This window comes from Myotis brandtii, unplaced genomic scaffold, assembly GCF_000412655.1.
Source record: "Myotis brandtii unplaced genomic scaffold, ASM41265v1 scaffold39, whole genome shotgun sequence".
Lineage (NCBI taxonomy): Eukaryota > Metazoa > Chordata > Mammalia > Chiroptera > Vespertilionidae > Myotis > Myotis brandtii.
In genome coordinates, this window is record NW_005364953.1 from 2,879,468 (window position 1) to 2,897,018 (window position 17,551).

The window sequence follows — 17,551 nt, forward strand, 5'->3', positions numbered from 1 at the left end:
TTAAAGTGTTGTTTTCTGAAAACCTTTTGTTTTTAGCTGTTTCAGTTCTACTTGTGTTATTTTGAATACTGCCACACGAGAACTAAAAATCTGTCGTTTCTTAAAGAGTTTAAACAATATTAAAATACCATCTTCCGTCACATTGAAAGGCAGTTGGATATGTTTTCCCTCCATATTTACATATACAGAGTTCTGATCTAGAAAACCAATACAATAAACCGTTTTATGTTTTAAAAACAGGCAGTCTTTGGTGACGCAAAGGCAGAGATTTTTTTTGTTACCTCCTGCCTATTTCACTCTGTCTCATAAAGTGAATATTGTTGGCACTGTCAGAGAGTTCTAAATACTGCTCAACAGACAAAACAAAATACCCATCATAACCTTGTACCCTCCCGGTGCTCAAAAGCTGCTGCTTTTCCCCCTCTGTCCACGCCCGAATACCCTCTTCCCCTTCTTGCAACCTTCTTTGTTCCTTAGTCCAGGCCTGGGCCACAGCGCGCTGTCTGGCAATCTCCAACACGTGATTCTTTTCCTCTTCGACCGTTGTCCCATACCGGATGTTGAAGCACAGAGCCCCGTGCTGGAGCTGGATATCTGCAAACCGTCTAGTCCTCCCATTCAACACAGAAGTCATCTGGGACACAGTGACATTGACACCATTCTCTAGAATCCGCCTCCCCCCAGTGTTACCGATGAGCACCAGGTCTTCCTCCAGAGACCCAAGCTTAATGAAGTAGTGAGTGTCCCTCCCATCAATGGTAAAATGTAGGTTTTCCAGGTAATGAGCATTATTGAGAATGGCAGCAAGCCGCCTGCTATCTTCATTGGCTACTCCTATAATATCGGCTGTCACTATGCCATCCTTGATGGCGAATTTTATACCTTTTCCAAAAACAGAAGGAACAGAGGCGAACCTTGGTTGCTTCCCTCCTTCAAGGCATCGTCCATCATTGTATCGGGGAGTCATGGGAAGTTGGTCCAAGGAAATGAAATTCCTGAGCTGTTTCTGGAGCTCACACTGAATACCCAAGATAGTCTAGGAAAGAAGAAAGGCACAGTGCAAATGTGGCACAGGATTAAACACCTGCCATACGGTTGCTGACTGTGGAAAGCAAAGGCTTGCAATTTGCTGGTTTGTGATTTAAAAACAAGCCAAATTTGGAATCTCTTCATCAGAGATTTGGAAAGAAAAGACTAACAGGTGACATGATTACTTGGCATGCATTTCTTGGTATCTTGGTGAGTTAAACATAAGGAAATATGTTCAAACTTGATAGCACAGAAATTGAGAGCTAGAAGGCACTTCAAATTAAGTGGGTCCAGCTCCCCCCAAACAAAGACATTTCATGTTTGCCAATTTAATTAAAACCAACTAGCTGTTATGACTGTGTGTAGAGTAATATGTTAGGCACAGGGAGATATAAAGAGATGCATACGGCATCATTCTTGCTTTCAAGCAGTTATGACCTTATAAATAACAACAGCAAACCAGCAAGAAGTTTGCTGACCTTTTCACGTGAACTTAAAATAAAAACCCTTTTTATTATGAAAATTTGCAAACATATGGAGAAACAGAGAACAGAATAATGAACCTTCAAGTATCCAATAGAAAGCTTCAGCAATTTTCAACATTTTGCTAAACTTCTTTAGGACTTTTAATTACAAAAAGCATTTACATATTATATGTATTTACAAAAAAGGAAAAGTCTATAGGACTTATTTCAAATTTCTTTTCCCTTATATTTTTTTACACTTACATTTCAAGCTCTCCCACACACATTTCAGTTTTATGTTGTTAAAGCCATTTTTTTTTGCTAACACAGAAATTCTTATTTTTTCAATTAAAAGAAAAAGTTCCTTCTTGTTCTCATTTGCACCTCATACTCCTGACAAAATCATCTGCTAAAACATGAAGGTTTTGGTATTTATATTTTTCCAGAGACTATCACTGTAATATTATTTTTGTTTCACTGCTTATATATATTTTTTCTTTATCAAAATAATTTAATTCTGTTATTCTCATGCTCTTCATGCACTTTGCCCTAGATTATTTTGCAGTTGGAAATCTGATGTTTTCATGTCTTTTCATGAACAATTTTCTTTATATAGACTCTATAATTGACCTTAGTAGCCCATTTTCAGAATTTTCTAAGTTCAGTTCCTCTTTCCTGTGCTTGTCTACCCCACCAGTCATCAAGTCACATGTTAGTCTTTTCTTTTCCAAGAGCTCTAATCCCCTGATTCTTTCCCCATTAAAGCTTTTGTTCTACTTTGTCCTTAATCATGATATTTTAGTGAATATTAAAGACAACTCAAAAATAAGTAACCAAATATATGTTAATACCATTTCATGGTGTTGGATGCTCTCCTGTTTTTTTTTCAGTTAAGTAGAGATGGTAAAACATACTAACCTTTCCAGGATCCCACTCTTGAGTTTTTGTCTGAAGCTGTAGAAGCTCATAAGTTAATTCCAAATTTTCTAACTCTGGTTTGGGAAATCCAGGTAGTACATTGTGTAGCTGGAAACCAAATAGCTCCAACCAACTGCCAATGTCTATGAGACACAAAATTAAAGGGAAAAAATTTTAAAGGCCTTAGTTTATAACCTTTGTGGAAAGCTTTAAAGATGCTTCTCCTGCCTTCAATATGTTTGGTCAATGGGAACTTAGGAATAAAACTCCCCCTTATATCACTCACTCTAAAACATATGGTCCTCTACTTGGAAACCTTTTGATTCATGGATAATCACAGATAGGCTCATTTCACTGCACTGAAATTCTTGTTTTTATTTTTAAAAATTTATTTCTTTTTATTAAATAGGGATAGGGAGAGAGAGAGAGAGAGAGAGAGAGAGAGAGAGAGAGAGAGAGAGATCATTAGTTGATTCTTGTATGTGCCCTGAACAGGGATCATGCCTGAAACCTTGGTGTATCAGGACAATGCTCTAACCAACTGAGCTACATGGAGAGGTCCTTTTTGTTTGTACTAAAATTCTTTTTTAAAATATATTTTTATTGATTTCAGAGAGGAAGGGAGAGGGATAGAGAGATATAGAAACATCAGTAATGAGAGAATCATTGATCAGCTGCCTCTTGCATGCCCCCCAATGGGGATTGAGCCCACAAACCAGGCATGTACCCTTGGCCAGAATCGAACCTGGGACCCTTCAGTCTGCAGGCCAATGCTCTATCCACTGAGTCAAACCAGCTAGGGCATGTACTGAAATTCTTAACATGGTAGTGGTATTAAGGCCACACAGACTGTGATTTTAGATTTATTTGATGCAACAGATCTTGAATTTTTCTTTTATAAAATTATCTGTGTAAGTTTTTAAGCATGAAAACTACAAACAGAAAGCTTACAAGGGAAGTAAAGACACACTTCAATGCAAAAGCATCATATTTATGAACAGTTTTTCTCACTCTAGAAGACTAAGGAAGAGAGTGACTGCACAATAACTTGTGGGCTAACTGGCAGGAAGAGGAAGCATATTTACAAAGGCATTGAGATTATGTGATAAACACCACTGAGTTATCACTTTACTCTAGTGTAAAGTTTTACACTGTTTAAATACCTGTGGTATACTTTGCAACATCTTGAATTTTGCCAACCGGGTAGTTATTTTCAAAAGAGTAGAGGTTGAATGGTTTAGGAAGGAGGTTCAACTGTTTCCATATGTGATGATTAGGCGTCGTCCATCTACCAGCAACAACATCATAATCCCTTTGCCCCAGGTGCACTAATTTAGTAAGGAAATCATAGAGTCCTCCATGAAAACCAATGATGACCTGAAAGTCAGGGTAAGTGTCATGATAGATATCTCCATAGGGAGTGTACAATATCTCTTTTATCACCTGACCTCGACTGCTGAACACAGCCAGTGGGGTGCCTGTATTATCGCAGGCTACATAATATTCTTCACCACTGCTTAGCTCCATGGCAATAAGGTGACCTTGGAGATCATAATACAGGGATGTAATCTCTGAGCTTGTGTGGTTGTACAAATGAGTAACTCTTATGGGGTTGGCAAGGTCTGCATAGAAGAACTGGAGGTGCTGTCCTAGGCTGGACTTACTGGCAACACGTCGTCCAAGCCCGTCATAGTAATACTGCACACTCCAGCCAGAAGCCTTATTGTAGGCTTTCTGCAGCAGACCATTAGAATTATATTCAAAGATATCATTTCCCCTCTGCCTCAGAAAGCCATCTTCATCCATTTTATACTGAATTTCTCCTAGTCTGGTGATGCGATCCCGGAGGTCATATCGGAGAGGAGTAAGACGAGCACTATTCCCATGGCTTAAAAGGTTGATGTTGCCATTCAGATCATAACTATAACGCCACTGGGTTTTATCATTTACAGAAACAGTTTGAAGTTGTCCATCAGCATCGTATTCATAGAAATATCTTGTTATATTGGCATCTACTCCTACTCTTATATCACATATTACCATTCGGCCCATATTATCATATTGAATAGTCATCCAGTAGGCAATTGCCTTTAGGATTTCATATTGGACTTCAATAACTTGGCCATTGGCACTGAAGATTTTGGTGTGCTTCATCACTGTAGTAGTTATGACCTGATTTAAGTCATAATTGATCACACTAAATTTTCCAAACTGCTCTGTTCTACCAGAGACATCAACATATCGGTACAGGTCTATGGGCAAAGGGGTTTCATTTATCACAGCTTGCATGCTGGTGACGCGGAAGTTGTTGTAGCTGTAGTCAAACCGAGCATTCACAAGACCTTCTTCACTGAATCGGAAAATCTGGCGTCCAATAAGAGGTCCTGGAGGAATAAAAATCAATATAATGAGAACAAAGCTAGGTGTTTAATGTTGAGCAATCAGAAAGGTCTAGTGTTATTTTCTTTAGTATTAATGCTTTTACTTTCAAAATAAAATATGAGATTAACCTCTGATATCTAATGTCTGGGTATATCATTTCATAGTACTGTATATATTCTCATAGTGTGGTCACCAGACTTGAAAAAAAAATTAAAATACTGTATATTACAGAATAATTGAATTAGAGGAACTATAGAAGCAATAACCCATTCACTGGCTGAGAAGAGGAAACTGATATTATAAACATGCTTTCTTTTTATAATCACTGACAAAAATACTTTCAATTCATTTAACCTGGGTTACAAAATCAGAGGGTCAGGTTTTGACAAAGTCCAGTATTCAAGGAACTGGATTTTGGCACTTTAGAAACTCCAAGGATGAAATATCATACAAAATTCTGACTTCTGAAGATAATTTGCCATCAGCTGAGACAGAGGTTATACAGGGCATGAACTAGTTTCAGTGAGATTCATATCTTGCAGCTGCATCTTTGGGAAGACTTGGTGGTGAGTAGGAACGGGTACACAGTTAGACTAGGTACTTAGATCTCAGTTTTCTTGAGAAATGAGAGAGAAAAAGAGAAATACACTGCATGTTTTTAAGGAATCAGCTTTCATGTAGCATGTATTTTGAATTGTTAATAGAAGATACTTTGATAAGTAAAATGACAGTTTGTTGGATTCAATGTCTATAGGTTATTGTTTCTATCTCATACTGTGGGCAGCAAAAATCTCATTAAAAATATGATATGGTATACACATCACTACCCTTTCATAACAAACCTGTTTGCCTGTATCTGATTGTGCAAATGAAGCCATCGTGCATCAGGTGTATTGTCTTAATCACTCCAGAAGACTCTTCATATGTTAATGTGACCTGAGTGGTATCATAGAGAATCTCAGACAGCCTTGCTTGCTTGGTGTACTTGTATAAAACTCTTCGCCCTGTCCCCACATGCAGGGTCTGTAGCAGTCGGCCATCTCGACTATAGTCTTGGATAAAAGAAGTGCTACTGTCCGGTGGGGTGTAGATATTCCGGTAGTAGCTCACTGAAAGCATGGTTTGTAAGCTGTGGCGCACCATACTAGGCATGGTGACTGAGAGCAGACAATCCGATTGGTCATACTCAAAGATGTAACGCCGCTGGCTGTGTAAGAGAAGCATCACGGACTGAAAGGAGACAAAGGCAAAGTAGCATAATATGTACCACTGAAGTGGAAGAGATGAAAGAAAATACATATCCAGACATTCAATACAAATTTATTGAGCAATCACTATGTGCCAGGCATTGTGGTGGGCCCTAGTTGATACAATAGTGGTCAATAATGCTGTCTATCTGCATAGAACTTACAGTTTAATGGAGAGAGACAAGTAACCAAGCCATTATAATATAGTGTAAAATGTGTTATGACAGGGGAATCACAGGGTGCTTTTGGAAGGCAGAGGAAGAGCAGCTAACCCAGACTTAAGAGGTCAGGGAAGGCTTCCTGGTGAAAGGTACATCTACTTTGAGACCTAAAGGATGACTAGGGGTTGGCTAGGTGAAGGCAGAGAGGTGGATGGAGTGGAGTAGAGAGAGAGTAATCTTTTTTTAAAAAATATATTTTTATTGATTTTTTACAGAGAGGAAGGGAGAGGGATAGAGTGTTAGAAACATCGATGAGAGAGAGACATCGATCAGCTGCCTCCTGCACACTCCCTACTGGGGATGTGCCCGAAAACAAGGTACATGCCCTTGACTGGAATCGAACCTGGGACCCTTCAGTCCACAGGCTGACACTCTATCCACTGAGCCAAACCAGTTAGGGAGAGAGCGAGTAATCTTGACAGAGGGCATAGTATTGTGGTGGTCTGGATAAGAAAGAAAACATGTTTTTTTCAGAGAATGAGAGGAATTTTGTATGGCCAGAGCATGGGTATGTTGGGGCGGAAGTGGTGGTGAATGGCAAGAGATGAGGGCAGTTAGGTAGGCTGGATCTAGATCATACTGGGCTTGTTAAGCCATGCTAAGGAGATTGGACTTAAACATGTTGGCAACAGGGAACCACTGGAAGCAAGTTGAAGGTCAGGACATTCGCACAGCTGTGAGAAACACTCAAGTTCATATTCTAGAAAGGTTACTGCAGTTTCAATTTGGAGATGAATTGGAAGGAGGTAAATAGAGGGCAAGGTTTGCCACACATTAAGTTATAGTCACCAAAAAGTGTCGGTTGACTTCATGTACTAGACGTCTTCGTGAAAAGTTGCATAAAATATTATTATTATTGCTTTGCAATTCATGCTTTAAGCTGTATTAGGGGAACATGCCATTAAAGTGGAAAATCCTCTGATTATACAAGCCCTCTCTCCCTAACCTGATCTGTATTTCAGAAACAGTTATTTGTTGAGGCATATGTAATACTTGCTTTTATAAGGTATCCTATATAATAAAGAGGTAATATGCAAATTAACCCTCACACCCTCATAAGATGGCTGCCTACAACCAGGCCGGCAGGGGGGTTAGTGAGGGATGACCAAACGACTGAACAGCAGGCTGCGTGGGGTGACCAGGCAGGTGGGAGGGCCATGAGGGGCAACCAGGCCGGTGGGGGGGCGGAAAAAACAATGAGGGGCGACCAGGCCAGCAAGGGGGGCAGTTGGGGGTGACCAGGTTGGCAGGGGGGGGCGTTTAGAGGCAACCAGGCCGGCAGGGGGGCCAGTTAGGGGCAACCAGGCAGGTAGGCAGGTGAGCGATTAGGAGCCAGTTGTCCAGAATTGTGAGAAGGATTGGGCCTAAACCGGCAGTTGGACATCCCCTGAGAGGTCCCAGATTGGAGAGGGTTCAGGCTGGGCTGAGGGGACCCCCCTCCCGTGCATGAATTTTGTGCACTGGGCCTCTAGTTTCAATGATAATGGCTTATCTTATTTTAATCTTGAATCTAGACATAAAAAGAGCACTGTTTTAGGAAGGAGTCAACCCTATTTCTAATTGAAAAGCATTTAAATCTCATCTTTTAAGAAAAAGAAAAATTGCTCACTCCGGGAAATTCTGATGTAACTCCCCAAGGAAGCTTTACCCCTCCCTTCTTGAGAATTCCCTTATTAAGCAAAAAGACTTAGTTGAGGTTTACTTTCTGCAGTTTCTGTTATGAAAACATAGGTAACTTTTCATCTTCTAAATATAAATTACATAAATATTTATATGAATTATAGCAACACACATAATGTACATCTAAGTCTTTGAAACTACATATCCTCCCTGACCTTCTGAGAATTATTGATTTTGAATCACATGTCAATACTGTGAAGTCCAAGTCAGCATTTATTTGCTCATTCACTCATCCTTTCTTTTCAATCATGTACTCCGCCAGGGGATACAGAGCTGCAGGTGGAAACCCTGTCACCTCATCACCCGTGGACAACCTGCCGCTCTGAAAACCCCACTGCACTCCTGTGTGGACATGAGGACACAAAGGAAGAACCTCCTCCTTGACCAAGCAGAACCTGGGGCGAATTGGTGGGAAATGTCTTTAATGACCTTGATGCCAAAAGTCAGATTTCCCAGCTCATTTTCACTCTCTTCTATCAACTGGCCATAAACAAATAACATCTGTCACCTGTGATGCAGGCCAGAGACAATCATTATGTGGCTTTCACACATTATCTAGTATCAGCCTGCTAGGGCCATGCCTTTCCCAGTAGCTGTATCAACCTTGCCAAACACTGATTGCACATCGCCACCATTTTTTCTCCCCTGCTCGTATCCTCCACGCTGCAGTCAACCACTGCCTGACCCTGTTCTAGGTGGTGCCGATGCTGCGCTGTCTCTAAAACTCCCTAGTCCATTTTAAAGCTCCCTGTCAATGAAAGAATGTGGATGACATGATTAGAAATCTCGTGAATGTAACCATTGTGCTGTCAGAATACCATTTAGCTCTCACTTGGCTGCTATTTCACTTTGGGTGGGCATTATTATGTTTGTTCAAAAACAATGCTTAGGGGTCCATACAACGCCCACAGTGCTGCTAAAGGATGAATGGCCATTTCCTATTAGTCTAAACAATAGAGTGGAAGACTTTTTATTTTGTAAAATTGATTGTGAGGTCCTAAAGAAATTATTGTAAAGAAGAAGAGGAAAAGAACAATCACGCCTGTATACTAGTACTCCTTTAAACAATAGAAATGAAATGGTAGAAGTTCAAATAACCACCAGATGTCAGTGTGGGGCCACCTGAGAGCTCATGGCCACAGGCTGCATCTGTCCCTCCAGGCTGCCTTTGAAATTTTCAACCCCAAAGAGGCAATTTTGTGTAAATGTATCAGACTAAAGCATCTTATTAAATGATTATAAAATATATTTAAATGCATCTTAGAAATGAAGTTCTTAAGAATGATTTCAGGAAGCTGAAAGATTTACATTTACTGTAATACAAAATTTTAGCTCCACAAGTCTTCTAAATATAATTAATTCAGAGGAGTCTCATAAATCAAAATAGAGAATTAATGACCACACAGAAAATTTAAGAAACAATAATTGATTTTTTAATAGAGAAGAGATTATTTAAGCAACTTCAGCTATTACCCAAATAATTATTTTTCTCCTAATGGCTACAAACCATTGTGCATAAAAATGATCCGTATAACTTTCACTTATTCTAGAGGAAGTCAAAGAAATTTTACAAAATTTCTGCACCTTAAGGTGAAATATCTGCTGTTGCTTTTAAAATATATCATGGTATAGGGATGGCAAGCAAATTTACAGAGGTAATACCAGAGGTATTTTGAGGTATAAAAAGAAATATACATTTTAAAGTTTGAGAATTTGTACTTTAAAATATACTACAAAAGCCAGCCTCTTTGTCCTTGCTCTGCCCCAGATATAGTGAACAAATGTGCAAGCAAAGGCCATGTTCAAGAGAGGACTGAAATGAGCATAGGAAGACACAGAACCTCATTACATCATTGAAAAAGTTACATGTAAATAGGATTTTATAAATTCAATATTCTTTCCCTTTTTCCCTAGAATCACAATTTCAAAGATGCTTTAATTTCTTCCCTCCCTTCCACTCTTTCCTGTGTTAATTTACCTTCAAGTAGCAGTAAGTGCTAGCATTTAAGTTATCAACTTTAAAATAAATACTATAATGCAGTATTCAAATAGAAAGAAACTAACTTTTTTGAATGACAAGATGTGCTAGAGTGCTTTATATTAAGTTATTTCATTTAATCATCACATCTATTCAGTGAATTAGTTATCACCTAACATTGCAATGCCATGGTAAATAATTTTTAGAAAGTAAAGAACCATGTGTTTTGTAGGTTCTGAGTTTTGCATAATAGGATTGCTTAAGTCAGGGGCTATGTTTTAATTAGAGAACAAATTAGAAATCAAGAAAGGGACAAAAATAAACTAAAATGCACAAGTGATTTGGTTTGTCTCGCTTGTCAAGAAACTAGTCTTTGGAAGTCACCGGGCTTTTCTTGATACATTATTCCGTGTCAATAAGGTCTTATTTTTGTCCACTGAAGACACTGACAGTCTCACATAATTTTCTTTGTTTTGTTTTGAAAGAATTATTGCCAACTAAGTTTCTGCAAAGAGAACTTATGTGAAGTTTGTTTCACATGATTCTTCACTCAAGTAAGTTTGATGAAATAATCAGCTAATTCAGAAAAGAGAAACAATAAAATTGCTTCCGAGGCTAATACTGCATGCAGGGCTGAAATGTAAGTGTTCAATAGGCTCTTTTGTTATTGCATAGATAGCCTAAAGGGAAAGTCTTCTGAGAGCCAGATGCAACTATCCATAGGCAATTAGCTCAGGGGCCAGACTACAGTGCTAATGAGGTTGGGGTTATGAGTTAAAACCCATGTAGTTTCCCTAAAGAGAGCTAGCTATTGCCCTAGCCACATGTAGGACCCATGAAAGAAGCACTGCAAACCCATCCTCACTCCTGAAAAAATAAGCCAGCCTATATTCCATTACAGTGGCATCTTTTTTTATATGAAGGTCATCATTATATGTCTTGCTTATGTAAACATACCACCAAATATTTGGATTCAGTTAATTTTGTAAGAGGTTCAACCCTTTGTGGACATCAGTCATATGATTTTGCCAGTCATTCTTGTTATTGCAATTCAAAAGAGGAAAGTCCCACTCTATAAGATTCATATGTTCCCAGTGTAGAGAATATAGATATAATAGATTTCTTCAGCAGAAAAGGACGGGGGGATACAGCAGAAAACTCCCTCCTTTATCCTGCCTCCCAAGTGGGGCCAGCTTTATCTCCTAGGCATTTCCAACTTGGCAAATTCCCCAGTGACTGACTCTGGGAAATAGTACAATCATTTTTTATAATGACATACAACCACTGGCACATTTTTGTTTGAAACCCTGGGGGTATATCAGAAAGGCTTGGCATCGTTGGGTGCAAAAGCAAAATTTTGCCTTGTGATCTATGAATTCCTATAACTTTTCTAAGAGCTTCTAGGGTCACCTTGTGCTCATTACCCTTGACTGGTCAAGGGAAAGCATTTTTCAATTTTCTCAGAAATTAATTCAGCACTGGTAATTTCAGTTGAATGGATAGATTGAGGAAACAAGAGATACTATCTTAGGATATTAGAAATTGAGATGGCAGATAGAGATCAATTTCTGTTATTGTCCTCTGCTACTGATGTGGCTAGAAGGTATTTTGCTGTGTGACGGCTGATGTTTGACAAATGGTTTTGGTGGCGGGATTAAAGTCCTTGTCTATTCCTACCAAACAGAGGCCACGAGTTCCTATCATGGATGCTACTGAAGACTCGCTGTACACAAAGGACTATAACCAATGAGCCCCACTGCCACAATTCCCTCTGACAGTTTATTACTTATGAAAATTAGTCCTCAAATGTATACTACTAAAATGTCACTGACTATCCTAACACAATTAGAATTCTTCGTCCTCTGTGTAAGAGGCTCTTTTCCAGAGCTAAGATACATCAACACACAATTTTATAATTTTCTACCTATTTTCCTCAGTATGGGCTTTCATAATAATAAAGATACATTTTCAAGAGCATGACTGAATATGCTCAAATGAGGAGAAAGCTAAGCCATTATCCTGACTTCAATTTGAAGTACGTGGCAGAGTGTGGGGTTAGGGAAAGTTTTCAGTTGCAAAACAGCTTATTCTTATAGGACACACACACCCACACACACACACACACCCAGAACAAAGACTTTTCTCTTGCCAGTTCTTACCAAGGTGGGTAATTAGGACCACTTTCAATATTCTCAGTCAGATCTCATAACTAGTTTATTTTCCCCATATACTTACCTTTTCTAAGTAGGTATAGCTCCAAATTTTCCCATCAGCCCAAGTTCTTGAAATTATTTTTCCACTCTGGTCATATTCCATTTTTTCATTCCACATCCCCCTTTGAATAAACGTCACCAGTCCTGAAGGTGAATACGTGATGTTCACTTCATTATATCTGCTTACAGGAGACCACAGAACAGGTCGTCCAGTTTGGTCATAAAGAATTCGAAGGGTGAATTTCCGATGGTCATCATAGATCTTTCCTGTGCGTGTTATATGATCAAAATCTATGGACAGCAGGTTTCTGTTATGGGCCTATAAAAAAAAGAGATACAAAATTCATTTGAAGCTCTGTCTTGGTTCCCCTATCTAGCACACTCACAATCACAAAGCTTTTTCTGATTCTCCAACAATGGAGTGTCTCTGGCCTTTGAATCCGAATGACTTTCACCTTCCTCAGATGACACTGATCTTTATTCTCCCACCAGACCATACAATCCTGGAGGGGTGGGCTATGTCTTAACTCTTGGCATGTGCTAGATCCTCGATATAAGGTTGTTGGTTGTTTTCCCCCAATCTAACTTCCTCAAAGTTACGGACACAATTTTCAATAATTATGTAATCTTATGTGAGTCAGATACTTACTAAGGAGTGGGACTTCCTTCTCCCTCTTTACCAGTGAAGTGGCTAGATTACAGCCGTGGGCAAACTACGGCCCGCGGGCCGGATCCCGCCCGTTTGAAATGAATAAAACTAAAAAAAAAAAAAAAAGACCGTACCCTTTTATGTAATGATGTTTACTTTGAATTTATATTAGTTCACACAAACACTCCATCCATGCTTTTGTTCCGGCCCTCCGGTCCAGTTTAAGAACCCATTGTGGCCCTCGAGTCAAAAAGTTTGCCCACCCCTGGCGCTAGAACATACAAGGGTGAATTATTTATGTGATTAGAAATCAGAACGAAGGGATATATTGACCCCTCTAATTTATACAGATCCCCTTCTTATTCTTCCTTGTTCATCAGGGTTTAGAGTTATATCACTTCTACCACACGGAAATTTAGGTTGCCCCCTAGTGATGGGACCCCAAGCTGCAATATTTTCATGGAGGCCACCAGATAAATGTGTTGGTAGGTCCCCTAGTATTTGCACAGGTGGCACCACTAAATGAAGTCAAAGAATAGAATTTAGTTTTGACACCAAGTCTAGAAATAGTTTTTGGCTTGGTTCTGGTTCTTGACTTGCTTGACTGCATGCTAGCATTCCTTCTGTGTACCTCACAACCATGAAGTTAACCTAGAGAAAATGTTGTACTAGAGAAAGCCTGATGTAATGGATCTTGGGTGGATTCCATGAAGGACAGCACTCAGTGGTGCCTGACTCCTAGGAAATTCAGCTGGGTCCACAAAAGATGACCTAACAACTAACTGACTTAGTGAAAAAGTTTAAAAATTAGCAGAGACAACTTTTACTGGGTTTTCAAAGCAACTGGACAACTGACCTGATTTTTTCTACTCTTCAGATCATTTTTTTTTTTGTTACTGGTATAACTTATTTTGAAAGAGTAGGACTCACAAGAAGTTGCAAAAAAGGTACAAAGTCACCATGTACCGTTCGCCCAGCTTTCAAGGGAAAGATTTCTAATTCAGGTAGAGGAAGTCCAAGGCAAGGAACCGAGGTAAGAATAAGAAAGAAGAGACTTTTAGGAGTGTAAATAGCAGTGGCCCCGGGGGGGGGGGGGGGGAGGTCAGGAGATATTGAGCTAGCTGCTTGACTGTGCACCAGTCATGTCTTCTATCAGGGCCTTAGTTTCCTTATTTGTGAAATAGCAGTGACAGAACCACTTCATAACACAGAGTTGTGCTAAGAATTCAATGAGATTACATATATAGGTACCTGGTGAAGTGTAAAAATAGTATTAGTAATTGTTATTTTTAGAATATAATGATTACTTTTCTAATTTTAGTTGGGCTTTTGAATGGGTCCATGTGTCAGATTCAAAGGTGATTGTAGCTTGGTGTACTAGGTTTATAACTGTAGGAATTGTCAACACAATCTCAAACAAAATGTTAAATATCAGGTTAATGAGTTAGGGGGGAAAAACCAACATTAGGGTTTGACAACATTAACCATAGTTGTAATAAATGGATTCACCAGCTATTTAACTAAACTTTATGTTCATTTAAAAATTTTTTTTATTTTATTATTTAAAGTATTACAAATAGTAGTACATATGTCTCCTTTTTTTATGAGAAGCCTTTGACACTGAGAAGAAACCAAAGCTGAGGGAATTTAAGTAACTTATCTGAGCTTTCACTGTGATTTCTGCTCAGGTGTGTCAGACTCCACCTCTGTGATACTGCCTTCCAGTGTAGTTTTATTCATAACTCACAACGCCTCTGCATTTGTTGTCTAGAGTTTGATAAATACATAGTTTCATCAGTGACTCACATTGCAATTTCTAGGTTAATCATAAATTATTACACCAAACTGTTTTGGACTCCATTTACTGGAAACCAGGAATCAAAATAAGCAACCTAGATAGATGCAAATTAGACAAAACACTTTCTAGTAATGATACGTCCTTTTTATAGTTAGCAAAGTCATCTATTCTAAAGAATTCCAAAGCACACACCCTGAGGACAACTAAGAACCAGCGGATCTCATCAGTCGGTGGAGAGGGAATGAGACAAACCAGGTGAAGGACTATTAAAAAGCGCCCCGCCTGTTTTGTCTTCCAGATGGAAAGTATAGTGTCAGTCACCAGTGACTGACATGGCGCTTAAGGTGTTAACTGTTCTGCTTTTAAAGCTTTCACAGGGCAACTTCTCTTTCCTAAAGGCCTAAATACACAGGATCATTTTGTGGAAATCATTAGGAGAGAAGCAAACAATGCAAACAGTTGCAAGGAGAGAATGCACTCCCCTTGGGAAAAGATGGTCTTGAAATTTTATGGACTGAGGACTATGACTGTACAGTGGTCCCGGGAGAATGAGGGTGTCCAATTTTAAGAAAAAAAAATGTCCTTCGGTTCGCTGAATGAAATATTCTCGTGCTGCTTCTTCCCCAGAGAAAAGGAGAAGTCTGTTTTCCTGTTCTAGAAGCTGCTAGTCACGCAGCAGTGAACATGAGCCATCCGATGAGTCGCTATTCTTTCAGCTCTGATCTTTCCTCACAGTGACAAATGAATCACAGAAATCCATCTCAACTCTGGACTGAGAAGTCTTCTGCAGGGTTTTTATTTGAAGAGAGTGAGGACACGTTAGGAGGCAGACGATGTGAGTGTGAGCCTACGTTGGGTGCAGGCTGCCTTGAAAGGGTTTCGGAGCTCTCTTTGGCATTTTGGAAAGAACTCGGGCTCTGAAGATAGAACAGGTGAGTCCCATGGCCCATCAGCTGTGTGAGTAGGGAAGTCAGCCAACCTCAGTGTGACTTACTTTACTCATTTACCAAAAATAATAATATCTCCATAGTAGGATAGTCACAAGTATTCACAGCATATTTAAGTTTTGGTAGCGTTCTAATGAAAGCATTCATCAGAAATCAAATAGCCACTACTCAATTCTATCATTTTATACTATGTTACTTAGTGCTATAAAAATTCTTTTGTGCTATTTTCAATGTGAATATGTTTAATCCACCTCCCTACTTAAATGGCTGTTTCTTTAAAAGGCTTGCTTTCTATTTCTTTTTTAAGGGACCCACCAGTTCTGAGTACTCTGAACACTCTAGGCCCACAGAAGAAACTCAGTAAGTCTGGTGGATAACTATCGAGCTCCATATTTTTTGAAAAGATTGAGATATTGCAGATCTGTGATTTACATAGATTAAGAAGGCATTGCAGGAATGATACCAAAACAGGAACAAAATTCAACATGTACTGATGCTATTTCTGCTCATTAGTAAAGTTGCTAATGAACCACTCTCTCCATGGTTCATTCTCCTGAACCAGTGCCTGTGGACAATCTAAAGGCATGCAATTTGTATCCCAGTCATTAGGAAGAATCAGCCAGGTAATACTGGATACCTCAATAGAACTTTTGCTGAATGCTCTGGTCTGTCTATTTATTAGACATAATTACTGTCAGGTTTAGAAACCTCTGAGTGGTTGCTGAGCTCCCACGGCTCCTCATTAGAAAATTCTGGAGCCAGGAGCAATACAGAAGGAAAGAGGTTTATTAAGGTTCATTTTCTATACTGAACAAAAGTTCAGTTATTAGCACACATTGAGGCATTCCAGTTCATACTAAATTAGCTGCCTTTTAAAAGCACCCATATTTACTGTCATTAAGTGAAAGTAGTGGCTTGATCTGTTACAGAACCTCTGATGAATGACTATGTCTTGCTGTAAGTAAAATGCAATGTAAACATGCCCCCAAGTGAATTTTGGTGGACTATTGTTAAGTGTAAATAATTATAAATACAGAAGCTACTATTTGTGATTAGTCTCATGGAATCATCACAATTTTAAGCCTTGGCATTGGTTTCTTATATTTCAGTTTTTCAATCTCAGCATAGAAGTACTTGTATTTGTGTGTATATGTATATGTGTCTGTTGTGTGAACAAATAACTTTCAAAGTATTTCAAATATATAGATTTATAGATTTTAAAATCCACTAATTGGCAACCTTTTTATACCCAAGTTGATTCTATAACTTGAAAAGGAAGCAGAGTAAAAATATGAGAAAGAAATTAAAATATTTTAAACCCTCCCCCTCCAAATGCATAGCAAACTTTTAGTTTTAAAATATAGCTATTAAAGACAAAGGTGAGCATATTATCAGAGTTATTTGTCCAGCCTTAGAATTGTTTTATCTTAATCCTTTGACAATATTTATCTGCATTCCCTAAAATACAGATCCTAGTTTATTACTATAATGCCATCTTCTGGCAAATAGTAAGAAAGGCGATTGGTTTTTGTATCCAAAAAAGTATTGAAATCATTTAAAGAATTTAATGAAAAATTGATCGATTGAAACAAATGTCCAGAATTGCATTCCACAGGGCTCTCTTAACAGTTTAGTGTTATATTAATTTGCTACTTAATAACCTTAACTTTTAAAGTTCTCCAAGAAGTTTAAAGTTGTCAAATTGCTACAACATGGCATAAATTCAATTAAGCCAAAATATAAAGTTACATATATGTCTTTTATATATAATATATAATTTAATATAAAAATATCTTATATGTAATATAAAATACATACATATATAAAAAACTGTAAAGGTAAGCACAACAAGATGCCAGTTTTTAGCTGCAACTTGAGAAAAAAGTAAGATTATTAATGTATTACTTTAGGAGTATAAATTTGTACAATATTTCTGAAGAATTATTTAGCAATATGCATCAAAAGTGTTTTAAATGTATACGTCACCAGAAAATAGCCAAACATATGAGAAACATGTAAAAAAAA

General features: G+C 38.5%; 1 protein-coding gene across 4 annotated transcripts in view; it reads right to left on the minus strand.

The window, feature by feature from the left end:
* Positions 1 to 6: 6 nt before the first annotated feature.
* Positions 7 to 17,551, minus strand: part of TENM1 (teneurin transmembrane protein 1) — a 913,380-nt gene continuing 895,835 nt past the window's right edge. For all 4 annotated transcript variants that reach the window (XM_014544957.1, XM_005872712.2, XM_014544958.1 and 1 more), the window contains 5 exons: positions 12,155 to 12,451; positions 5,636 to 6,023; positions 3,575 to 4,795; positions 2,412 to 2,554; positions 7 to 1,036 (listed from right to left, as the gene is read on the minus strand). In XM_014544957.1, coding sequence (XP_014400443.1) covers positions 278 to 1,036; positions 2,412 to 2,554; positions 3,575 to 4,795; positions 5,636 to 6,023; positions 12,155 to 12,451 — 2,808 coding nt within the window. In that variant the 3' untranslated portion in view covers positions 7 to 277. The remainder of the gene's footprint in view (positions 1,037 to 2,411; positions 2,555 to 3,574; positions 4,796 to 5,635; positions 6,024 to 12,154; positions 12,452 to 17,551) is intronic.